Source organism: Mya arenaria, chromosome 10, assembly GCF_026914265.1.
Source record: "Mya arenaria isolate MELC-2E11 chromosome 10, ASM2691426v1".
NCBI classification, from domain to species: domain Eukaryota; kingdom Metazoa; phylum Mollusca; class Bivalvia; order Myida; family Myidae; genus Mya; species Mya arenaria.
Window position 1 is genome coordinate 4,971,346 of NC_069131.1, and position 26,710 is coordinate 4,998,055.

At 33.8% G+C, this 26,710-nt stretch overlaps 2 protein-coding genes across 2 annotated transcripts; both read right to left on the minus strand.

Moving 5' to 3' along the window:
* Positions 1 to 6,378: 6,378 nt before the first annotated feature.
* On the minus strand, positions 6,379 to 22,881 carry LOC128205999 (multiple epidermal growth factor-like domains protein 10). Its single transcript, XM_052908118.1, has 6 exons — positions 22,755 to 22,881; positions 20,600 to 20,836; positions 16,040 to 16,175; positions 15,376 to 15,461; positions 14,753 to 14,853; positions 6,379 to 7,092 (listed from the first exon to the last, which is right to left on the minus strand). The coding sequence occupies exons 1-6, from the start codon at positions 22,825 to 22,827 to the stop codon at positions 6,460 to 6,462; spliced, it is 1,266 nt and encodes a 421-aa protein (XP_052764078.1). The 5' UTR covers positions 22,828 to 22,881; the 3' UTR covers positions 6,379 to 6,459.
* LOC128206302 (uncharacterized) lies at positions 14,303 to 20,422 on the minus strand. Its single transcript, XM_052908671.1, has 4 exons — positions 19,937 to 20,422; positions 16,040 to 16,175; positions 15,376 to 15,461; positions 14,303 to 14,853 (listed from the first exon to the last, which is right to left on the minus strand). Exons 1-4 carry the CDS (start codon positions 20,154 to 20,156, stop codon positions 14,726 to 14,728), a joined length of 570 nt encoding a protein of 189 aa, XP_052764631.1. The 5' UTR covers positions 20,157 to 20,422; the 3' UTR covers positions 14,303 to 14,725.
* Positions 22,882 to 26,710: the final 3,829 nt, after the last annotated feature.

The following is a 26,710-nucleotide window of genomic DNA, read 5'->3' on the forward strand; positions in this document are numbered from 1 at the left end:
AAACACTGCCGTTTTTATTACTATGTTTGTATAAGCTCCAAATGTAAACTAAAAAAGTCATTGAATTTGACGATCACATAATTCTTTAAAAATTGTTCCAAAAGAAAACAGATAGTTGGCTTTACTTGTAAATATTGTAAGAATCTAAGGAATTAGGGCATTTTGCAAGCCTGTGAAGCTTAGCTGCTCTTAAACACTGCTTTAATCCCCGTGGAACTCCTACGTATTCACTGTCTGTTTGGTTAGTGCAGTTTGACTCATTTTGTTAAGAGTTAGTTTGTTCCGTTCAGTTTTTGATTGTTGTGTTCAGTGGCCATGTGGTTAGTTAAGTGTCTATTTTGTATGTTAACATTAATTTATCTTGTTCAATAGTTGTATGATATTATAAGTATCTGTCTGGTGTATTGAGCAAATACTTTGTTTCGTAAGTGTCTGTATGGTTTGTGTATTGCCTGTTTATTTGTTCAGTATCAGCTTTGCATGTTAATTAAATATGTGTTTGTTCAGTGTATGTTTGTTGAGTTGTTATATGGTTAAGTGTCCGATTGGTGTGTTAGGTGCATGTTTCATTTGTTCAGTGTTTAGTTTGTTGCGTATATGTTTAATTTGTTCATTGTTTTTCGTGTTCAGTGTCTGTTTGAACACTAACTGTTTGTATGGTTCATTGTCCTTTTGATATTTAGCGTCTGTTTGATTTATTTAATGATACTAATTGTCTGTTTTTTATGTGGTGTATTCCGTGTCCGTTTGGTTTGTTCAGTGTGTGCTAGATTTGTTTTAGTGTATATTTTGTTTGTTCAATATCAGTTTGAATTTGCAGTGTATGTTCGTTTGTTAAATGTCTACATTAATTGTTTTGTATGTGTGTGGTTTAAACAATGTATATTTGATGTGTTCAGTGTTGGTTCGGCCATTTCAGCTCATGTTTCTTTGTTTAGTTTTATGTATATTTTATCAGCGTGTGTTCAGTTTGTTTAGTGTTTGCATGCTGTTCGTTTGTTCAGTATCTATATTTGTCTATTCAGTGTCTGTTTGAATTCTTCAGTGTCTGTTTGGTTTGTTGCAGTGTATGTTTTGTTCAATAACTGTCTATTGGGAGACTTTGGTGTTTAGAGTTTGATCAGCGACCATTCGTTTGGTGCAGTGCTATTTGGTTTGTTCCGTTGAACATATTGATATGCAAACAGTGTTTGAATACCAACATTTTGTCGTTTCCATATATATTCAAACCCATTGGTATACCAATTGTTATTATTTATTATTATTTGACCACCTACATCAAAAACCAATGTAATCATATTTAAAAACATATCTTAACGTTTTTAACATATCTATCATTCTTCGTATTTATAAAACTAGCAGACATGGAATTAATAGGGTGTCTGACTAAGTCATCTAAAACTGCATCATTACAATCACTAGGAGGAACCATCAGATATGTTGTTCAAGCATAAACATGTACAGCTTCAATACTTTGCATATACTTCAGTCCCCATAACTCTGCCCATTACAGAAGCATGAGACTATGAGACTATTTTTGCATGAACAACTTTAAAACACATAGTATGAGGTATATAATACAAATGTTGGAACGAGTCGTTCGTGTAGACCTACAAAATTATTTTAATGACTCGAAACATTTTTATAATTTGTGCAGTGTACATGGATACCCTCGTAGTGCAGTTAAATCTAAACCAAACATGGCGCTGATACAATAAGTAAGCGGTTGTAAACATATACACCGGTGGAAACATACTATAAACAGCTGTGCTCTATCTGTTTGTGTACATTTTCATGTTTTATGAACATTTCCCCCGACATTCTTGTAGTAGGCCCTCTCATCATTGTAATACACCCTGTTGTCTTCACCTTCGATGGTCAGCTCGGACCTTGGCTCCGAATCGGGTATTTCATACTCGGCTGTAACGGAAATGATGCTGATTATTAACTAAGCATCTAAAACATTGAGTGTGGAAGGATGCAAGTATTAACAAAGCTCTCGATCTCATACATTTTGGCCAACAAAAATAGTTTACATTGGTTTAATAGTTGTTTTTATAAGTTTGTACTACAGCGTAATTTGATTTAAGATTGTTTTATATAGGAACTATTATATTTGATTATGATCATTATTTTGTTGTCCAAAACATTTCTGAATACTCTCTATACCATGTTAACTTGAAAAATTCAGGTGCCAAAATGAGTACCTTCAAATCATCAATGTATCTGAAAAGGGTATATAAAATGATATCCTGATTCCTGTGGTATTCGAAGGCAATGCTTTGAAATGTACCAGGAAACTCAACTGAAGTCACAGTTAGCATTGCTTTTGATAAAAGTTCAAATAATTAGGAATAACATGTTGTCACTGAAATTCTTAATATGATGTATTAACTATACACTGACAGTATAACTAAACTACAAGGAACAAAACGTGTATACTCGTGCTCGCGGCTGCCAGTGTTGTGTAGGGTTCATCTTGGCTTCTTCCTGGTGAAATATCCTCATACGTCTTCTTGCTCTTCTTCCTATATGGAAAATCAGCAGAAAGACGTTAAACTATAAATTGGATGGGCATTCCGGCGTATTCGCTCTAATTTAACATTTGACAACGATGTAATACAGAAAAGGGTTAACTGGACCGTTTAACACTTCTAAATACCAAACAGCTTTTACGCAAACCGTATGCGACATTATTAGTTTGTTCCAAAGTACTGAATATTCAATTTGCCTATACAATACATTGCAAACTGACAAATTTCACCGCCATTAAGGCATGTGTTTATAATCGAATATCCACTTCGTATGAGTCCCAAGTAGTGAAGTCGATACAGTTATTGAATCCAGAACCAGAGGTAACGAGTTCAACGATTTGCTTTCTTTCTATTTGACTTTAGCATATCCCTATCTTTATATCATTAACAAATATTGATTCTTAACCGTCGTACATTAACAATCGTACTTCAAAATCATTAAAACCAAGAACTTTATAATAACAATCGAACAATAATAATGAAAAAAAACACAGCATTGAAGTTCAGTATTACGAGAAACATAACATAGTGTAATTTTTTATCGCTTTAATGTTATGATTTCATAAGGAAACATTTACCAAAGAATCCCTTTTTTCTTCAATACCAGGACAACCACCACTAGCGCTACGACAGCACACACGCCAAGCACACCACCAACCGCTCCACCGATCACAGAACCAGAGTTAGTTTCTTCAGTTTGCTGGTTATGGTCGTCTAAAACCCATGATGAAATCATTAATAATCTAGAATAATTAGACGTTGTTATAACGTTTCCTGGCACAATGTAATCGACAATGTGATCGACGGCTGCTGCAATGGAAGAATAATATTTGTTCTTAACAAGTATTCTACGTCCACCAGTCTTAAAGATTAATAAGTGATAAGAGGTTTCCTTTTTTGAATAATTTCTATATTACCAATAGAAAGTTTCTTTTAGAAATGAACATGAAACCATATTTAAGTATTGGTTTTCGGATTTTAACACGCGTATAGGCGACTTTGGAATACCACATTGTACGACAACTGCAGTCTGTTGCGTGAAAATGAGAACCGCTTAAATAGATAATACATGTAAAGACCATTGTCACATAATTAGTTCGTCAACACTGGAATAAATCATCGCATGTTTTCTTTATTAGCATTTGAATATGATAATCGAATTGAGTTCCGTATTCCTTGTTTGAAGTTTCATATGTTTTATAGCACGGTTAGACCCAAGTAACGCTTAAAAGGACTAATATTTGTGCAGACAGTCGGTGTAGATTAATGTTGCATTGTCATTTCGTCAAATATCGAAGCATGTTTAAAGCACTCTAAACACTAAGCATTGCTTAAATAGATAATGCATTCTTTCAACAGTTCTGTAAAGATTAATTCTGCATAATTATTGTCAAAAAAGAAAAAAAGGAAAGTTCACCGTTTATATTCATAATTCGCGAATTGAATATGGAATAAATAACCATATTCCTTATTCCGTATTCGGAGTTTGCTGCGTCTTTTTACCACTTTAAGCACTAAGCAACGCTTGAATAGACAATGCTTTTGTGTACACCAAGTTTGCGTAATTTTCTCGTAAAGAAATAGGACATTGAAAACATCAATGTTCATCGTTTAAGTCCATTATTCGCGTTTGAATAAAGAATAAGGTAGTCGTTTCATATTCTTTTTTGAGCTTTTGCTATATTCATTCTTTTGGATAAATGGCCTATCTGTGTGTTCAAAGATGAAAGAGGTTTTACGTTTATTTTCAATTATTCCTTATTCATTTTTAATGTCTAAATAATACATATGTTACTACTTAAATCAAAAAGAAAACAAAACGTAGAGAGAAACTTTTCAAATGCGCCCATTCATTAGAATAATTGCATTTGAAGAAGTGCGCGTGCAGCGTTACGCCACAAAAGGTGTTTAATAAAGTACCATGGAGCAGCTCTCTAACAAATTAATGGATATAAATAGTAGAGTCGAATAAACAATCTCGCACGCTGTTTTGGGTTGTCCGATCATAAATAAGGACCAGCAAGGCTACCAGGATCATCATCAACGCCAACTTATAAATACCGGAAGTTTACGTGCGGTGTCGATAAAGGTAAACAAACGAAGTGATTAACGTAAAAGAATGTAACTTAAATATCTTTTTTATTGGTGATGACTAAGGTAATTCAAGTATAGAATCTGGTTAAATTGTTCCTAGTCTTGACATCAACTATATATACGTTTGGAAGTGTTAATAAAATTTAGTGTTATCAAAAGACAAAAATAAAACATTAGGAACATGATTTAGTCTTAGGGTCAAAATAACTTAAACGAATTGCTCTTTAATACATATTTCTCTGAAAAGGTGTGTTTTTTCTTTTTCTGTTTTTGCTCTTATCTAATAAAAAACAGTTTGAAAACGTAATATGTAAGACACATATCTACTGAACGGAACAATATATGGTTGACTAGGGGCTCCGATTTCACCGTGTAGAAAATAGTTACAATTGCTTTTATTACCGTGAACATTGTCAATCGGTTAAGCTTTGAACACTGATATAATATGTCATCTGTTTGATAAATTCTCCTGAATATTTTGCTTTTAAAGTGTTATTAAATATTGCAATGTATTCTCATCGAGAGCCAGAAGTCTTTACTATACATATTAAGGTGAACATCGCGCCATTTCTAGTGTTGTAAAGTTTTAAAAAGTTAAGCCTTGTTCTTGTATTTGGAAGTGAATAAATGTACTTGAAGGGAATTCTCGTTTGATTTGCATACTTTTATGATGAATATCTTATGTTGTCATTGCAAAGTAACAAACTTTATAAATATAATATCTGTTTTAACAGAAAAATAGTGACTGTGTTATTTGTGACTTTGTGTAATAATATATGCTATGCACTAAATTATTAGGGATTTGCCAATGCAGTTTTGATAGAATGGGTATAATTCTCATCACATTTAAGAATAACAGATTAGGGCATATCCAGTTACATTATAGCCGTTGGTATTTACTTACATATACTTATATTCAACAATGTTTTCATCATTATTTATTGTTAACCGGCTTTTTTAAACCGATTTGATCTATATTTCTGCATACTTTTGATATATTCACTCAATAACGAATTATACAGTACAACAATTTCGGAAAGAAACGTTTACTAAAAGATCTGTAAATCAGTAGTCAAGTACAATGTAAACGAAACAAACGCTTTTAATAAATGAATTTCAACTTTAAAAAAAAAGAAACATTATTACAGAAACATGAAGTTCGAAAAATTAACTTGTTCAATGCAGCTTGAAAATCTTTAAAAATACATTAGCTAGGAAGTCAGGCTATAACAGTAAACACTTCCTTCGTCACAGTCAACTGCACAACGCTGACTTTCGACAAGTGAAATGTCGATATATGTATAGCATTTAAGTTTTAAACTTTAGTTGAGGTATAAACAATTACGGAATTATTATTTGCAAACATTTTATGGTTATGATTACAAATTTAAACCGCCGATACCGTCGTTTAAGTGCAATTCGTAATTATATTCGTAATATATTACCATGTGAATAAAAAATGTATTTTGCGGGATTTTGTTATTAATATCTCCCATGCAACGAATATATGTAATACTGTTACCAAAGATAGTGTTTATATTAATATGTTCACCAAAACAGTATATCCATATTATTCTAGTTTTATATCGTTATATTTCTAATTATACCTCATGAACGCATTGGTTATTAACATAATTAGGTGTGTTTTTAAGATCTGCAACATTCCGAATACGTACACTTTGAATACGAACATAATTTATGTAATAGTCAATATAATACATTTTCCTTTATGCTTTTACATCAAATACCATGTTTTATCACTGTGTTATTTTCAGTAGTTCAGTGGAAATTTTACTTTTGATATCTTTGTTTTCGATACTTTGCAAGCTAATTATTTATTAAAACACTTTGAGATTTGTACCTGATTTGCATTTTTGCCAAGGTATCCTTCAGTGCATCCTCCAAGACATGCACCTTCTGGATCACATATTGTTCCTGAATTATTTCGGCATCCTTGAGAACATTCCTGATCACATTTAGTTCCAAAGTAGCCATCACTGCATCGGTTTAAGCAAACGCCACTCTCTCGGTTACATTCGTTTGTAAGACAATACGGACTACATATTTCATTGCAAAACATTCCAAACACTGAGTTATTTTTACAGTTACTACAAGCACCTGTATTTCTATCACAAGTAGACAAAACACAATTATGATTACACGTTAAATTGCAGTAACTACCAAAAGCAGATAACGAAGAACAATTATAACATACTTCTTTGATATTGCAAATTTTATCTGTACACTCCTCGTTGCAAGAAAAATGGCACATTTCTCCATATTTAGAGTCTTTGCAAAGCGTACAAGTGGTGTTGGACTCACATGATACACAGTTTGCAGGGCAGAACATACACAATCCATCATTCTGATGACATCTATTACTTGCGCAGTTCTGTTGACATTCCATGTTGCAACTGTAACCGTAATATCCCGATACACAGGACAAACAGCTGCCATTACGGCTCTTTAATTGATTCAACGATATCAAAATCATATCCGTAAATGAATATACGTAAACGTCAAATAAGGTAAAATGAGTTATTATTTTATGAATTGCTTCTTTACGATCGTTTATGGCTTTGTAGCCAAGTAATACCAGTGATATGTGTTAAAGGTTTTACAATATGCGAAATAAAGGCGCAAAAAGAAACGTAGTACATACGCGGGAGATACAGCTCGAGTTTGAGTCAAAGTGCTTTTTATTCTGGTAAACACAATTTGCTTGATATCAAATCATTAGTCTAGCGACCATAATTGTTGTTTTTCCCAATGATATAAAAGTAATCCGTACTTTTCGAGGGAACCTATTATGAAAAGTTCGGTTCATGCTTTATTGTGTGGTTACAACACTTCAAATGTGCTGTTGGGCACATGAATATGTACTGGTCAATATAGAATATTTACGGGAGAGTGTCAGCCCTACAATTAATCTGCACGTAACAAAATAAGTTTACTTGAAACAACATCTACGAGAATTCAAAAACGTACATGCTAACGTGAACGATTACTTGTTTAGAATAACAAAAATGCATCTAAAACCATTATTTATCGACATGTAAATTAGAGTGATTTGGTACACATCACTAACGCCGTAATTAACGGCTGGTTAATCATGACGTAACCTAAACGTCGTGTTTAGTTATACATGACGGTAATGACGGATTATATTATTTTACCCAAACCAAGAAGTGCTTATCATTTCCGAGTTATAAGCAAATGAAAAGAAGATGTTTCAGAAGATGTGGAGACTGACGAGGAAGAAATGGGACCGGGGGTTTCAATGATGTGATGTATCGCGAAAGGATTAAAATATTAGTCACTCATGTGTTTTACTTTTAACGTTGATATATTATAAAGCCACAGTGATCAACACGCGATAAAAACACCGTTTTTTTGCACGGGAATTCGTACATTTGAAGAGCTATCATGTACTATTAGTTCAAATATTTACGCCCAAAAGAGTCATAGGAATATGCGAAATTATCGTCGAATATCTCTTGTAAGGGAATATATGTAAACAAAAAAGAAGTCCCTGCCGCTTAAGTTAATGCAAAAACATGTCATAACACTTAGAAATACATAATGGGCAACTATATATTGTCTGCAGCGCGATTAAAAAAATACTTTATTGTTTTACTGGTACACGTTTACACGTCTTCAAATAAAATCGAAGAGATGACTTTCTGTACTATACTTATCTTTAATTTCAACATACTATTATAGTATTTACGTATCTTTTAAATACAAAACTGTTGTACAAATCAAATTGATTTTAAAATTGAGTACAATATAATATTCAGCTTACCACCGCACAGATAAAATCCGAAAAGAACCCCGAATAATACTGTTTTCAAAAGAACGTGTTGAGCCTTTATCTGCATTCTATTTGTTTCTATCTTTAAACTCAACAAATTTTGTATAATTCATATATCCACAATGTTAAATTCAAACCAGGAAGTTCGCTACAGCGTAGTATATCATTTATGATGCGAGTGGAAATTCATTGATCCTAAATACTGGTTTGGTAAACGATACGCTTTAGTGATATAGAGCAGAGGTGTACTTTCATGTACCGCATTTGAGGGTTAACCATCTAAATACTCCCGGTTTTATATTGCGGAAAAGTAATATGTCGGCCAGCTCCATCCAATTACAGCAATGTAGCCTGTCAAAAATAGTCATTGTTACGGAAGAAATAAACGGGGGTCTGAGCAACGCCTAGACCAACAATGGATCCCCTGACGTTCTAAGCAACGTGATAACTAAAACTCTCACTAACCGCATATCAAATTCAATTTGATTTAAACATATTTCATTGCCTTTTTTCTTTCAACATGATCGGTATTTACAGCAATGATATAGCATATACAAAAAGCAAATGGGTTGACAAGTTCTAACAACATTAATAACATCTTCCCCATGAGCACGTAAACTTGATAAGTATTTGGCGATAAATATAAATATAAATGTTGTAAACTGATCAATAAAACAGCCTGGTTCAGTTATAATTAAAGAAGGGGCTAATCCGTAAACCGTTAAGAGTGTTTTATAAATAAGTGTTCATAATGGAATAATAGAATATTTTCATCGTCGGAGAGTTAGGGCTTTCCAAATAATAATAACGACGTAATGCTAAGTGGGTGAAACGCACGTGTTCCACGAAACATGGACATACGTTGCTGAGTTTAAAGATTACACCTAAAGAAATAATGCTCTGCATCTTCAACTGGGTAACCACACTGGCATCTAGTGCTATAAAGCAAATGGCTATTATAGAGGTCAAAATTAAGATTACCACAATGGTTCCTTATAAGAACATGCTGTAATTCTGTTATTTCAAAATTACTAATAATTTCAGCAGACCTTAATTCCAATTGGAGGTAATTCCATTCCATTTTTGTCAATTGTAGAAATAGATGTAAAATATTAAATAAGTGCGTCTGCCCTATCTCTATCAGTAAATATATAATTGTTTTCATCTAATGATAAGGGTGGAATTGTTTCACAGTCCTTATTTTCTTTTCCAAGTGTTTTTATTGTTTTCCAGTATTTTTTCGAATAATTTTGAGACATATCATTTAAAGAATTCTCTAAATTTCCGTAAAAAGATTCTTTTCCATGTTTTATCAAGTTATTAACCTTGTTTTTAAGTGTTTTATATTTATTCCAGTCGCTAGGTAACTTTGTTCTTATAGCTTTACGTTTTTGTCGGTTTCTATCTCGAGAAAAGTTCCGTATTACAGAGTCGTACCACGGTTTATCATTTGGCCTAATAGTTACTTCTTTTCGTGGAATATGTTTTTCAGCTTACTCAATAATAGCTTTTGTGAAAGCACAACATGCATCATCTACCAAATTTTGATCAATAAATGACCAGTTATACTCATTAATGTCATTATTAAGCTGATCGTAATTTCCATTTTTATATAACTTTCTCTTGTAACAATTATTTCTTAGAGATTTAAATTCAATTTATACGTAAGTGCTAAAATGGTCACCAGTGTCCTCTGGAGATTTTATTATACCGCTATCTTGAACATATATATTGTTAGATATTATAATTGGAACAAGTTATTCAATTATGAGGCGCAACCCTACTGCCCCCGTGACGTAAGCGACACCCACAGCAAGGCTCAATCAGGCAAAAACTGTGGATTGATGAAGGGCGCCCATGAACTAAGCAGCATACATCATACAAAGCCGCCAAATGTGACTGGGAAAATGAGAAGATATTATAAAACAAAAGTTTGTGATGGTTTACATGCGGCATAGCTTGATTAAAATTTGTACTGGAAGCTGCTGATAAGCAGCAGGAGGAAATTCATTAGCAATGAGATGACAGTGAAAATGATATCAAAATCGGATGAAAATCTTATCAAAGTTTGCAAACGCTATTTTATGAAAGCGTTAATGCCGAATAATGATACAATTACAGTGAAAAAGCTAGACTGATATTTAAAAAACTGTGATAAAAATGAATAGCTATGACCGGACTAATACATTGAGCAGGTACAGTGCGCGATCAAGTCATTAAAGTGGGTAAAAGCCCAGGAATAGAACATATTTTAATTAAAGATGTAATGCATGGCGGCTCTACTTAATTTCATTCTGGCATAGGAGAAGTATCATGCTAATTGGAAAGCCAGTTTAATAATCCCGCTTTAAAATAAAGACGAAATTTATAACCCAACCGCGTATCAATAGACCTGTCTCTTTGGTGCCATATTTTAGTTAAATAATTGCAAGGGTTTATATAACATTTTATCAGCATTGTTTGAGTTAAGCCAATAACAGGACTTTCAGATAAAATTAATTTGTGGCACTGCTGCATTTAACCTGCATGAGACTATATGCATCATTGATTTATTAGAAGCAATCGCAATCTTTAAATCCGTCAAACAAGGAGGAATGTTGACAACTGTATATATCTGTCTATCAACTGGACCATAGCAACCAAGGATGCTCTGTTCTTTTAACCATGGAAGTTAATTCTATATTTGCAGATAATATTTTACTTGTATCATTATCTCCCTTGTAACTTGCAATGCATGGTTGAATTATTGCAACACAACTGCATTGAGTGGAAAATTGACAATTATGGTTATAGAAATCGACCGTTATAATATAAGAAAAATGTGAAAAGTACCGCCAGTTGTTAGTTTATTTTGGGACACATTTCTCACTTAACGCAAACTGTCAGAGCAAGACTCGAATATAAGATACAATATTAATATTATGCAGTATTAACGAAGGTTGTAAAAAAGCAAAACAAGCGTTTTTGTCATTGTCCTCACAATGCATCATCTTGATGGCATAATCCAGTTGTATCCACTTATTTGCATGAGGAAACAATTAAGACAATAGCCTCATGTGGCATCGAACTGTTGAAAATATATCTGACCATGAATTTTTAATATCGATGAGCCTTAACATATCATTTGTCAAAAGGATATATGGTTTTCATATAAGAGCGAAAGTTGAACTTATGTACTTTATTTTTGAATGTGGTTATTAAAGCAAAATGATATTTCTACATTCACTGTTGCCATTACATGTAGTTTTACCAGATATATGCAAACCTCTGTGTACGTTTTGGTGGCCGATATTTCTGCTTCCTACGTCATTTCGGCCGTCGACGTCAACATCACCAGTCGGCGTCATTTGTTCTCTTCGTCTGTTTTGATGTATGCCCCATCGCCGTTGTTTTTACAGTATTTTTACCCTTGTAATTGTCGCTATTACCGCTCTTGTCAACTAGTACTGACTACCCTCGCTGTCTGTTGAAATACCGCCAATAAAACAATTAAATAACAGTTGATCTTCGCCCTGCCCATGCTTCCACCGCGGTATTGTATAAGATGCAGAAGAATATTATGAACATTTCAGCAACGCCCCAATGTAGCCTACCACCATCTAGATCCCGACAGAACGGTGTTGCGTGGCTCAAATGTACAACGATTTCAATTTTATGTAAGTGTTTGACAATGCTATTTTTTCCTTGCAATGGTTTCATATGGTGTCTAGTCCCTTTAACATTAATCCAATTGGACTGATTGTTATGTATTTTTACTTAAGTATATGAGTTTGTTAAAGGGTCGTATTGTTGTGATAGTTTGTTGAATTGTAGGTTTTAAAATTCTTCGATATGAATGTCTCGCTTAAACAAAGGTTTCGGCAATTTAAATTTGTATTTGTATTAAATTTGTAAAGAAATGGTTACAAATGGCAACTCCATTATGATTTATATCTCAACATACCTTTTTAATATATTATTTATCAGATGAAAATCTTTCAAAAATTTCACACTTATACGGCGGTTGTTTCGTTAACATTGTACTTGACTACTGATGTTTGCAAGTCTTATGGACGACGTTTCCTGTTGTTATTCTAAATTTTTATACTGTAGGATTCGTTATGGGGTGAAGATAAAAATGTATATTTATACGTTACACCGTATTGGTTTAAGATTACATTTTAACAATTAAAGTAATAAATACACTGTTGAATATAAGAATACAACAACGGTAATAAGTTACATCATATGACCTAAAAACTGGGTAATACAACATTTTGCTTCAACATTTATCTCATTCGTCTCAAAATATTAGGGTGAGTTGAAAATGATCCATTCCTCTAATCCCGTATTTGGCGAGTTAAGTAGCCAATTAAAACGGCAGAAACTTGTATTGGCCGACATAGGTCGATATTGGGTGAGGTTTGCCATGTATTTTCGTCAACTGTTAAAACAATGCCGTCAGGTACGTAGTAGTTAATTAATAGTACCTGGTACTAACAGTAGATAAATACATACAGACATACTTACAGGTGTATTTTTATTACTATGTTTGTATAAGGTCCAAATGTAAACTAAGTCATTGAATTTGACGATAACATAACTCTTTAAAAAAATGTTCCAAAAGAAAACAGATGGTTGGCTTTGCTTGTAAATATTGTAAAGAACCTAAGAAATTAGGGCATTTTGTAAGCCCGTAAAGCTTAGCTGCTCTTAAACACTGCTTAAATCCCCTTGGAATTCATACGTATTCATTGTCTGCTTGGTTAGTACAGTTTGACTCATTTTGTTAAGAGTTAGTTTGTTTCGTTCAGTTTTTGATTGTTGAGTAGAGTGGCCATGTGGTTTGTTAAGTGTCTGTTTTGTATGTTAACATTAATTCATCTTGTTCAATAGTTGTATGATATTTTAAGTATCTGTCCGGTGTGTTGAGCAAATACTTTGTTTCATGAGTGTCTGTATGGTTTGTGTATTGCCTGTTTATTTGTTCAATATCAGCTTTGTATGTTAAGTAAGTATTTGTTTGTTCAGTGTATGTTTGTTGAGTTAATATCGGGTTAAGTGTCCGATTGGTGTGTTAGGTGCATGTTTGATTTGTTCAGTGTTTAGTGTATTGCGTATAGTTTAACATGTTCAGTGTTTGTCGTGTTCAGTGTCGGTTTGTACACTAACTGTATGTATGGTTTATTGTCCTTTTGATGTTAAGCGTCTGTTTGCTTTATTTATTGTCTGTTTTTATGTGGTGTATTCCGTGGCCGTTTGGTTTGTTTCATAGTGTGCTAGATTTGTTTGAGTGTATATTTTGTTTGTTCAATATCAGTTTGAATTTGCAGTGTATGTTCGTTTGTTAAATGTCTACATGAATTGTTTTGTATGTGTGTGGTTTAAACAATGTATATTTGATATGTTCAGTGTTGGTTCGGCCATTTCAGCTCCTGTTTTTTTTGTTTAGTTTTATGTATATTGTATCAGCATGTGTTCAGTTTGTTTAGTGTTTGCATGCTGTTCGTTTGTTCAGTATCTATTTTTGTCTATTCAGTGTCCGTTTGATTTCTTCAGTGTCTGTTTAGTTTGTTGCACTGTATGTTTTGTTCAATAACTGTCTATTGGGTGAATTTAGTGTTGAGTGTTTGATCAGCGACCATTCGTTTGGTGCAGTCCTCTTTGGTTTTTTGCAGTGTATGTTTTGTTCAATAACTGTCTATTGGGTGAATTTAGTGTTTAGTGTTTGATCAGCGACCATTCGTTTGGTGCAGTGCTATTTGGTTTGTTTCGTTGAACATATTGATATGCAAACAGTTGTTGAATACCAACATTTTGTCGTTCCCATATATATTCAAACCCATTGGTATACAAATTATTGTTTGTTTGACCACCTACATCAAAAACCAATGTTATCATAGTAAACAACATATCATTTTAATAGGGTTTCTGACTAAGTCAGCTAAAACTGCATTAATACAACCACTAGGAGGACCATCAGATATCTTGTTCAAGCATTAACATGTACAGCTTCAATACTTTGCATTTTCATTTAGTCCCCATAACTCTGCCCATTACAGAAGCATGAGACTATGAGACTTTTTTGCATGAAAAAAACACATAGCATGAGGTACGTTCGTGTAGACCTACAATTTGTTTTTAATGACTCGAAACATTTTTATAATTTGTGCAGTGTACATGGATTACCTCGTAATGCAGTTAAATCTAAACCAAACATAGCGCTGATACAATAAGTAAGCGGTTGTGAACATATACACCGGTGGAAAAATACTATAAACACATGTGCTCTATCTGTTTGTGTTCATGTTTTATGAACATTTCCCCCGACATTCTTGTAGTAGGCCCTCTCATCATTGTAATACACCCTGTTGTCTTCACCTTCGATGGTCAGCTCGGACCTTGGCTCCGAATCGGGTATTTCGTACTCGGCTGTAACGGAAATGATGCTGATTATTAACTAAGCATCTAAAACATTTAGTATGGAAGGATGCAAGTATTAACAAAGCTCCCGATCTCATACATTTTGGCCAACAAAAATAGTTTGAATTGGTTTAATATTTGTTTTTATAAGTTTGTACTACCGCGTAATTTGATTTAAGATTGTTTTATATAGGAACTATTATATTTGCTTATGATCATTATTTTGTTGTCCAAAACATTTTTGAATACTCTCTATACCATTTTAACTTGATAAATTCAGGCGCCAAAATGAGCACCTTCAAATCATCAATGTATCTGAAAAGGGTATATAAAATGATATCCTGATATCTGTGATATTCGAAGGCAATGCTTTGAAATGTACCAGGAAACTCAACTGTAGTCACAGTTAGCATTGCTTTTGATAAAAGTTCAAATAATAAGGAATAACATGTTGTCACTGAAATTCTTACTATGATGTATTAACTATACACTGACAGTACAACAAAACTTCAAGGAACAAAATGTGTATACTCGTGCTCGCAGATGCCAATGTTGTGTAGGGTTCATCTTGGCTTCTTCCTGGTGATATATCCTCATACGTCTTCTTGCTCTCCTTCCTGTATGGAAAATCAGCAGGAAGACGTTAAACTATCAATTGGATGGGCATTCCGGCGTATTCGCTCTAATTTAATATTTGACAACGATGTAAAACAGAAAAGGGTCAACTGGACCGTTTAACACTTCTAAATACCAAACAGCTTTTACGCGAACCGTATGCGACATTATAAGTTTGTTCCAAAGTACTGAATATTCAATTTGTCTATACAACACAATGCAACTTGACAAATTTCACCGCCATTAAGGCATGCGTTTATAATCGAATATCCTCTTCGTATGAGTCCCAAGTAGTGCAGTCGATACAGTTTTTGACTACTCCAGAACCAGAGCTAACGAGTTCAACGATTTGCCTTCTTTCTATTTGACTTTTGCATATCCCTATCTTTATATCATTAACAAATATTGATTCTTAACCGTCGTACATTAACATTTTTTAAAATCAATAGAACCAAGAACCAATAACAATCGAAAAATAAAAATGATACAAACACAGCGCTGAAGTTCAGTATTACGAGAAATATAACATAGTGTAATTCTTTATCGCCTTAACGTTATGATTTCATGAAGAAACTTTTACCAAATAATCCCTTTTTTCTTCAATACCAGGACAACCACCACTAGCGCTACGACAGCACAAACGCCAAGCACACCACCAACCGCTCCACCGATCACAGAACCAGAGTGAGTTTCTTCAGTTTGCTGGTTACGGCCGTCTAAAACCCATGATGTAATCATTAATAATCTAGAATAATGAGACGTTGTTATAACGTTTCCTGGTACAATGTAATCGACAATGTGATCGACGGCTGCTGCAATGGAAGAATAATATTTGTTCTTAACAAGTATTCTACACCCACCAGTCTTAAAGACTAATAAGTGATTAGAGGTTTCCTACTTTAATAATTTCCATATTACGAATAAAAAGTTTCTATAACAAATGAACATGAAACCATATTTTAGTATTGGTTTTCGGATTTTAACACGCGTATAGGCGACTTTGGAATACCACATTGTACGACAACTGCAGTATGCTGCTTAAAAATGAGAATCGCTTAAATAGATAATACATGTAAAGACCATTGTCACATAATTAGTTCGTCAACACGGACATAAATCATCGCATGTTTTCTTTATTAGCATTTAAATAAGAAAATCGAATTACGTTCCGTATTCATTGTTTGAAGTTTCATGTGTTTTATAGCACGGTAAGACCCAAGTAACTCTTAAAAGGACTAATATTTGTGCAGACAGTCGGTGTAGATTAATGTTGCATTGTCATTTCGTCAAATATCGAAACATGTTTAAAAGACTCTAAACACTAAGCATTGCTTAAATACATAATTCATTATTACAACAGTTCTGTAAAGATTAATGCTGCATAATTATTGTCAAAAAAGAAAAAAAGGAAAGTTCACCATTTATAATCACAATTCGTAGTTTTCTCGTAAAAAATAGAACATTGAAAACATCAATGTTCATCGTTTATGTCCATTATTCTTGTTTGAATAAAGAATAAGGTTGTCGTTCCATATTCCTTTTTGGGCTTTTGCTATTTTCATTCTTTTGGATAAATGGCCTATCTGTGTGTTTAAAGATAAAATACATTTTACGTTTATTTTCAATTATTCCTTATTCATTTTTAATGTCTTAATAATACATATGTTACTACTTATAGCAAAAAGAAAACAAAACGTAGAGAGAAACCTTTAAAATGCGCCCTTTCATTAGATTATTTGCATTCGAAGAAGTGCTCGTGCAGTGTGTTTAAAAGAGTACCATGGAGCAGCTCCCTAACAAATTAATGGATATAGAAAGTAGAATCGAATAATCAATCTCGCATGCTGTTTCGGGGTGTCCGATCATAATTTAAGGACCAGCAAGGCTACCAGGTTCATCATTAACGCCTATCTATTAATACGGAAGTTTCCATGCGTTGTCGATAAAAGTAAACAAACGAAGTGATTATCGTAAAAGAATGTTACTTAAATATGTGTTTGTACTGGTGATGACTAGGGTAATTCAAGTAAAGGATCTGGTTAAATTGTTTCTATTCTTGACATCAACTATATATACGTTTGGAATTGTTAATTAAATTTAGTGTTATCAAAAGACAAAATAAAACACTAGGAACATGATTTAGTCTTAGATTAAAAATAACTTAAACAAATTGCTCTTTAATGTATTTCTACGAAAAGGTGTGTTTTTCTTTTTCTGTTCTTGCTCTTATCTTATACAAACAGTTAAAAAACGAAATATGTAAGACGCAAATCTACTGAACGGAACAATATATGGTTGACTATGGATTCTGATTGCTCCGGCCCCCGAAAATAGTTACAATTGCTTTTATTACCGTGAACATTGTCAATCGTTTCAGCTTTGAACACTGATACAATATGTCATGTGTTTGATAAATTCTTCTGAATAATTTTCTTTTAAAGTGTTATAAAATATTACAATTTATTCTCATCGTGACCAAGAAATCTTTACTATACATATGAAAGTAAACATCCCGCCATTTCTAGGGTTACAGAGTAAAATTTGAACAAGGGAAGCCTTGTTCTTGTATTTGGAAGTGAATAAGATGTACTTGAAGGGAATTGTTGTGTGCTGAAGAGATATAGTAACATATATAGTTGTATGTAACCATTACCATTTCAAACCGGTTTATTGTTAAGAAAAAGTGAATCGATCGAATCATGAAATAGCGTGCGTTGAAAAATAAACAAGAAACGTTTAAAACAAGAAGACTAGTCCTTTTATCCCCTAGTAGGTTCAAGTAAAATATACATGGTAACATGTTGTTTGATTCGCATATGATGAATATCTTATGTTGTCATTGTTAAGTAACAAACAGAAAAGACTGACGCTTATAAATATATGTAATAACCGAAAAATAGTGATTGTGTTATTTGTGAAATTGTGTAATAATATATGCTATGCACTAAATTATTAAGGAATTTCCAATGCAGTTTTGAATGGGTTTAATTCTGATCACATTTAAGAATAACATATAAGGGCATATCCAGTTACATTATAGACGTTGGTATATACTTATATTCAACAATGTTTTCATCATCCTTAATTGTTAACCGGTTTGATCTATATTTGTACATACTATTGATATAATCACCCAAAAACGAATTACAGTATATTGAATATACAGTACTACAATTTTGAAAAGAAACGTCTACTTGAAGACCTGCAAATCATTAGTCAAGTACCACGTAAACGAAACAAACGCTTTTAATAAATGAAATTCACCTTTTTTTAAAAAAAGAAACTAGAACATTATAACAGAAACATGAAGTCCAAAAAATTAACTTGTTCAATGCAATTTAAAAATCTTTAAAGCTGCACTCTCATATATATACCATTTTTACAACTTCTTTATTTTTTGTCTTGGATTACCCACATTTTTGCATATATCTGCAAACCAAAGATATAAGATTGCTGAAAATAAATCAGATCGTAGATTTTTATATTTCTGTTTGTAAATTAATGTTTTATGGCTTAAACCGTTACTAACGGTTTAAGAAAAATGCATAAAACATCAATTTTTGAACTTTAATATAAAATCTGCAATCTAATTTGTTGTCAGCAGTCTTATTTTACTAGTTTCCATGAATTTTCGCAAAAATGGGCTCATTCCAAGACAAAAAATAAAAAGTTGGCAAAATGTTCAATCTGTGTGAGTGCAGCTTTAAAAAGACGTAAACGAGGAAGTCAGGCTGTAACAGTGAAACACTTCATTCGTCACCGTCAACTGCACAACGCTGACTCTCGACCAGTAAAATGTCGATAATTGTATAGCATTTAAGCCTTAAACTTTTGTTGGGGTATAAAAAATTACGGGGGTGTTATATGCAACCATTTTATGGTTATAATTACAAATTAAACCACCAATACCGCCATTTAAGTGCAATCTGTATTTATACTCGTAACATATAACCATGTGAATAAAATTTGTAGTTTGCGGGATTTTGTTATTACCTTATGCCTAAAATTATATTGACGGTTAGCTTCCATGAAATGAATATATGTGATAATGTTACCAAAGATAGTGTCTGTGTTAATATGTTCACCAATACAGTATATCCATATTATTCTAGTTTTATATTTCGTTATATAGTCCTACTAATATCTCACTGTAGTCGTACATGGGATTTGAACAGATCCCGTAAACGGTCTTAAAACAATCAGGACACTGGGTACATCCGTGTGAAAAATAAAACATTGATCATTAACATAATAAGGTGTGTTTTTAAGATCTCATGCAACATTCCGAATACGTACACTTTGAATACGAACACAACCTATGTAATATTCGGTATATACATTTTTCTTTATGCTTTTACAACAAATACTATGATATATCAATGTGTTATTTTCAGTTCAGTAGAAAATTTACTGTTGATATCTTTATTTTCGATACTTTGCAAGCTAATTATATAATAAAACTCTTTGAACTTTGTACCTGAAAAGCATCTTTGGCCAAGGTATCCTTCAGTGCATCCTCCAAGACATGTACCTTCTAGATCACATATTGTTCCTGAACTATTTCGACATCCTTGAGAACACTCCTGATCACATTTAGTTCCAAAGTAACCGTCACTGCATCCGTTTAAGCAGACGCCACTCGCTCGTTTACATTCGTTACCAAGACAATACGGACTACATGTTTCATTACAAAACATTCCAAACACTGAGTTATTTTTACAGCTTTTACAGGCACCTGTGTATCTATCACATGAAGACAAATAACACTCATGATTGCATGTTAAATTGCAGTAACTACCAAAAGCAGATACCGAAGAACAATTATAACATACTCCTTTGATATTGCACAATTTATCTGTACACTCGTCATTGCAAGATAAATGGCAGATTTCTCCATACTTAGATTCTTTGCAACGGGTACAAGCGGTGTTGGACTCACATGATACACAGTTCGCAGGGCAGACCTCGCATAATCCATCATTTTGACGACATTTATTACTCTTACAGCTCTGTTTGCATTCCGTGTTGCAACTGTTACCGTAATATCCCGTTTCACAGGACAAACAGCTACCATTTGAATAACAACGTGAATCAGCACATTTATCAGGGCAATTAAAGTTGCAATTTGGTCCGTGATAACCACGATTACATGAATAGCATGTCTGTGAAGAAACATCACAGGTACCATTACAGTTTATTGGGCAAGCTTCATTCAAACAGTGGCCTTGAAGTTGATCACACCCGAACTCGCAATTGCATTCAAATTCACATTGATGACCATGATACCCTGACATACACGACTGACAATTCCCTTGATTGTCACACACATCATAGCAAGTAGACGAGCAGGTGTTCTCGCATCGAATTCCATATTTTCCTGTAACACATGTAGTGCACACGTTATTATTGCAAGACAAACAGTCTAGATCCTTTCCACAAGGGAGACACTCTCCTGTTATAATATCACATTCTGCATTGCCATGGCATTGACAATAGGATTGACACTTATCACCGAACTTTCCTGTTTCACACAATGAGCATGACGTGTTATTTGTACAATCAGTGCAATTCATACCACATTGTGAGCGACACGCTACCCCAAAATAACCTTGTTTACATACACAATTACCACTATCACCAAAGCAAGTGGAAGGAACGCAATTGTCGGAACATTGTCCATCGCATTTATTTCCGTAAAAGTTCGTAAGACAAGAACAAAAACCGTTAGTAGTATTGCATTTTCTATCAACACACCCTTCTGCACATTTTGCATCACATTTTTCACCCCAAAAACCGTCTTTGCAGGAGTCACAGTTTGACGCTTTAAAACATGTTTTGCAATTTGGATAAGTACACTGTTGACAATTTAACTGGTTTGGATAATAGCCGTCCTTGCACGCAAGGCACGATCCAGAAAACGCACTGTTGTCACAGTCAGTGCAGTTGGAATCACATCGGGAACCTTTGAATCATATAATATATTGGTATGACCTTCAAAAGTCGAAACAAATCATCACTTCATTACGGCTGCTCAGTTGACTCAACGATATCAAAATCATATACTTAAGTAAATAAACGTAAAGGTCAAATAAGGTAAAATGAGTTATCGTTTTACAAATTGCTTCTTAATTTTCATTTACCGATTTGTAGCTAATCAATACAAGGGGAATGATACAAAGTTGTTAAATGTGCTTAATAACGGAGCAGAAAGAAACGTAATACATACGCGGAAGATACAGCTTGAGTTTGAGTCAAAGTGCTTTTCCAATGATATACAAGTAAACCGTACTTTTCGAGGAGACCCATTATAAAAAGTACGGTTCATGCTTTCTTATGTCTTTACGACAGTATGAATGTGCTGTTTGGTCTATGAATGTGTACTGGTCAGATAGAATGTTTAAGGGAGAGTCTTAGTCCTACAATAAATCCGAACGTAACAAAATTGGTTTACTTGAAACAAGGTTAACGAGATTTCAAAATTGTACATGTTTACGTGGACGAATAATTGAATATATCGACATGTAAATAAAAGTGATTTGAAACACATCACTTACGCCGTACGTTACGCTGATTACTCATGACATAACCTTAACGTTGTGTTTAGTTATCCATAATTTCATCACGAAACACATACCATAATTAGAAGCTTATGCTTTACATTAAGATTATTATATACAATACCTTACTGAAACTAATTATATACAGTCAAACAGATAAGAGATAATGACGGAGTATAATATTTTACCCCAACCAAGAAGATCGGGGTGTTTATGGATGTGATGTATCGCGAAAGGATAAAAATATTGGTAACTCATGTGTTTCACTTTTAACGTCGATATATTATAAAAACACGAGATATAATCACCGTTTTCTGCATGCGAATTCGTATTTTTGAAGAGCTATCATGTACTATTAGTTCAAATATTAATCCATAAAGAGTCATAGAAATATGCAAACTTATCGTCGAATATCTCTTGTTAGGGAATATATGTAAACAAAAAAGAAGTACCTGCCGCTTAAGTTAATGCAAAAACATGTCATAACACTTTGAAGTACATAATGGGCAACTATATATTTTCTGCAGCGCGATTAATAAAAATACGTTATTGTTTTACTGGTACTCGTTTACACTTCTTCAAATTAAATCGGAGAGACGACTTTCTGTACTATATATATCTTGTTATAAAGATTACTTGAATTTCAACATACTATTATAGTATTTACGTATCTCTTAAGTACAGAACTGGTGTTAAACTCGTAGTAATTTTGAAAGTACAATATAATATTCAGCTTACCACCGCACATATAAAGTCCAAATAAAACGAATAATATTGTTTTCAAAAGAACGTGTCGAGCCTTTATCTGCATTCTTTTTGTTTCAACCTTTAAACTCAACAAATTTTGTGTAATTCATAAATCCACACTGTTAAATTCAAACCAGGAAGTTCGCTACAGCGTAGTAGTAGCGTAGTATATCATTTATGATGCGAGTGGAAATTGATTGATCATAATTACTGGTTTGGTAAACGATACGCTTTAGTGATATTTACAATAAAAAAACGATTTAAAGTTTTTGCAGCAACTATTTGGTCTTGTCTTGCAAAATTACACCGACAAGTCCTTATGTTCGACATGATGCGTTGCAAATTGATTTGTACTGTCATTTGAGGGTTAAACATCTAAATACTCCCGGTTTTATATTGCGGGAAAGTAATATATCGGCCAGTTCCATCCAAAAACAGCAATGTAGCGTGTTAGAACATATGTTATACGGAAGCAGTAAACGGGGCCTTAGCAGCACATATACCAATATTGGATCCCCTGACGTTCTCAGCAACGTATTAACTAAAACTCTCAAAATTCATCATGTCACTAACCGCATATCAAATTCAATATTTAGGCTCAACCCAACTGCCCCCGTGATGTAATCGACAACAACAGCAAGGCTCGATTCAGGCAAAAACAGTGGATTGATGAAGCGCGCCCATGAATTAAGCAGCATAGATCATTCAAAGCCTCCAAGCGTGACTGTTGACAGACACAGGTAAAAAAGCGAAGATATTATAAACAGAACAGAACAGAACAGACAGTTTATTCGACTTATACATGTGTACATCGTCCTAATACATATAGTTATACATATAAACATGTCACGTATCTAAACTTACAAACATAATATAATAAAATAAAATATAAGCAAAAATATTATGTAAATTGGATACCAAATAATTATTATATTATTATAAAACAAAAGTTGGTAACGCGTTACATTCTGTGGCTGAGCTTGATTACAACTTATTCGGGAAGCTGCAGGGAAACAAAAGAAGTAAAATGACGACATTTGCAATGAGATGTTAGTTAAAAAGATATTAAAATCGAATGAAAACCTCATCAAAGTTTGTCAACGCTATTTTATGATAGCGTTTGTGCCGAATTATGATTTAACTGCACTGGAAAAGCTAGACAGATATTTAAATAATTGTGATAAAAAAATGAATAGCTATGACTGGACTACTACATTGAGCAGGTACAGTGCGCGATCAATAATTAATTTAAAGTGGGTAAAAAGCTCAGGAATAGAACACATTTTAAATAAAGATGTAATGCATGGCGGCGAGGGTATGTTATCTGCTCTACTTAATTTCATTCTGGCACAGGAGAATTATCCTGCTAATTGGTAAGCCAATTTAATAATCCCGCTTTACAGTCAAGACGAAATTTAAAACCCAACCGCGTATCGATATACCTGTCTCTTTGGTGCTATTTTAGTTAAATAATTGAAATGGTCTATATAACCTTTAATCAGCATTGCTTGGTTTAAGCCAATAACAGGGCTTTCAGATTAAATCAAGGTGTGCCACTGCTGCATTGAACATGCATGAGACTATGCATCATTGATTTATTAGAAACAATCGCAATCTTTAAATCCGTCATACAAGGAGGAATTTTGTCAACTGTATATTGCCGTCTGTTAACTGGACCATAGCAACCTATGCTACTCGGTCTTTTTAACCATGGGAGTTACCTCATTTGTAGATGATATTTTACTTGTATCATTTTCTCCCTTGCACCTTGTAATACATGGTTTAAATAGTGTATCACTTCTGCACTGAGTGGGAAATTGACAGTTATGGTTAAAGAAATTGACTGTTATGATATAAGAAAAAACAAAAAGTACCGCCAGTTGGTAGTTAATATTGGGACACATTTCTTTAGTAGCCACTTAACATCAGGGAAAAATCTAATGTAAGATACAAGATTAAATATATGCACTATAAACGATGGTTGTCAAAAAGCAAAACAAACATTTTTGTCTTTGTCATCACTAGGCTTCAACTTGATGGCATAATCCACTTGCATCCACTTATTTCAACCGTATCGAACTGCTGAATAATATATCTGACCATGAATTTTTAATATCGATAACATTGTTTTGGTCAAAACGATACAAGGTTTTCATATAAGAGCGAAAGTTGGATGTATGTACTTTATTTTTAAGTGTTGTTATTAAAGCAAAATGTTATTTCTACATACACTGTTTTCATTATATGTATAATTACCAGATATATGCAAATCTCTGTGTACGTTTTGGTGGCCGAAATTTCTGCTCCCTAAGTTATTTCTTATCAACTGCCGTCGACGCCAACATCCCCAGTCGGCGTCATTTGCTCACTTCGCCAGTTTTGATTTATGTCCCCGTCGCTGTTGTTTGTACTCCAGTGTTGTTACCCTTGTAATCGTCGCTATTACCGCTCTTGTCAACTAATACTGACTACCCGTCCTGCCGCTGTCAGTTGATATCCCACCACTATTCGCACAGCCCATGTTTCCACCGCGGTATATTATAAGATGTATACGAATATTATCAACATATCAGCAACGCCCCAATGTAGCCTACCACCACCCCGTCAGAACGGTGTGGCGTGGCACAAATGTACAACGATTTCAATTTTCCAATTGAACTGTATGTTTTATTTTTTATTTTTACTTAAGTGAAGGCGTTTGTTAAAGGGTGGTATCGTTGTGATAGTTTGTGAATAGTGCATGTTATACTGATATGTTGAACTATCATAATGTACCCAATGTGGATCCAAGTGCCTTGACCATGACATCAGCGCGGCGTTATGATCATGCCGTCAGTGCGATGGCGGCTTCTATTCAAGCGAATTTCATTGTATACAATATATAGAATGTGCCAAACATGGTCTAATCCGTCACATTGTGACACATGCCTGAGCAGATGGGTTTTACGGTGATATCTGTAGTGCAAGATAAGCAGATGGGTGTGTTGATGGAAAAGGCGCTTGTGAATCTCCGACTTCGTGTTATCAGTCAATGTGTACGCAAACAAGGCTCTTTTGGGGTTTCAAATATGGCAATCATTGTTCCGGTTGTACTAATAACACATCATACTCATTGCATGAAACAGGAGAATTCGGTAGTGCGTGTGGATTTGATTGTCAATGGAGTGGCAATGTAGAATGTAATAAAGTAACAGGAGTGTGTCGCGCTTGTGGAACAATCTGTATGTCTGTATGTTTGTGACATTCAAGGCCATTGTCAGTCGTGTATGTCAGGGTATAATGGTCACCAATGTTAATGTCAATTGTAATTGTAAATTCGAATGCGATCAACCTCATGGCAAATGTTTGAATGCAATTTGTCCAATAAACTGCAATTGTACATGTGATGATATTTCACAGGCATGTTATTTATGTAATCGTGGGTATTACGGACGATAAGGGCAATTAAACATGCAATCATGATTGTTATTTGCCTGCAGTAGCTGTGAAAATAACTCAGTGTTTGCAATGTTTTGTAATCGAACATGTCATCCGTACTGATTTGGTAACGAATGTAAACGAAAGAGTGGCGTTTTCTTAAACATGGTGCAGAGATGGTTACTTTTGAACAATATGTGGTCGGGAATGTTCTCAAGGATGCCGAACTATTTAAGTATTAGCATGTGAAATAGAAAGTAAATGTTTTCGAGGTTGCGCTGGTAAATAATGAAAATACGGCCTTGATAAACTCAGAATATGTCTTTAAATAATTAGTTTGTAAAATATTGAAGATATAAAATACGACATTTGATCATAAAGGGAAATGTATTATATTAACTCAAGATTTTGTATTTCACACGGAGGTTACCAATGCTCCGATAGTTATAAATCGTTTACCGGGATCGAGTCTTTCAAAAGATATCAAAATATAATAGTATTGATTTAGTGTGAAATATATAACCAATATA

Excerpts from the sequence above, each read along its gene's own strand:
- LOC128206302 (XM_052908671.1), bottom strand. The coding sequence starts at position 20,156 with ATGTTTTGTAATGAAACATGTAGTCCGTATTGTCTTGGTAACGAATGT. Across the intron at positions 16,176-19,936 it reads TGGCCAAAGATGCTTTTCAG|ACGGCCGTAACCAGCAAACT; the intron begins GTACAAAGTTCA and ends CATGGGTTTTAG. Across the intron at positions 14,854-15,375 it reads ATTGGCATCTGCGAGCACGA|CCGAGTACGAAATACCCGAT; the intron begins GTATACACATTT and ends TTTCCGTTACAG.
- LOC128205999 (XM_052908118.1), bottom strand. The coding sequence starts at position 22,827 with ATGCAGATAAAGGCTCGACACGTTCTTTTGAAAACAATATTATTCGTT. Across the intron at positions 16,176-20,599 it reads ATGCTATTCATGTAATCGTG|ACGGCCGTAACCAGCAAACT; the intron begins GTTATCACGGAC and ends CATGGGTTTTAG. Across the intron at positions 15,462-16,039 it reads AAGAAAAAAGGGATTATTTG|GAAGGAGAGCAAGAAGACGT; the intron begins GTAAAAGTTTCT and ends TTTTCCATACAG.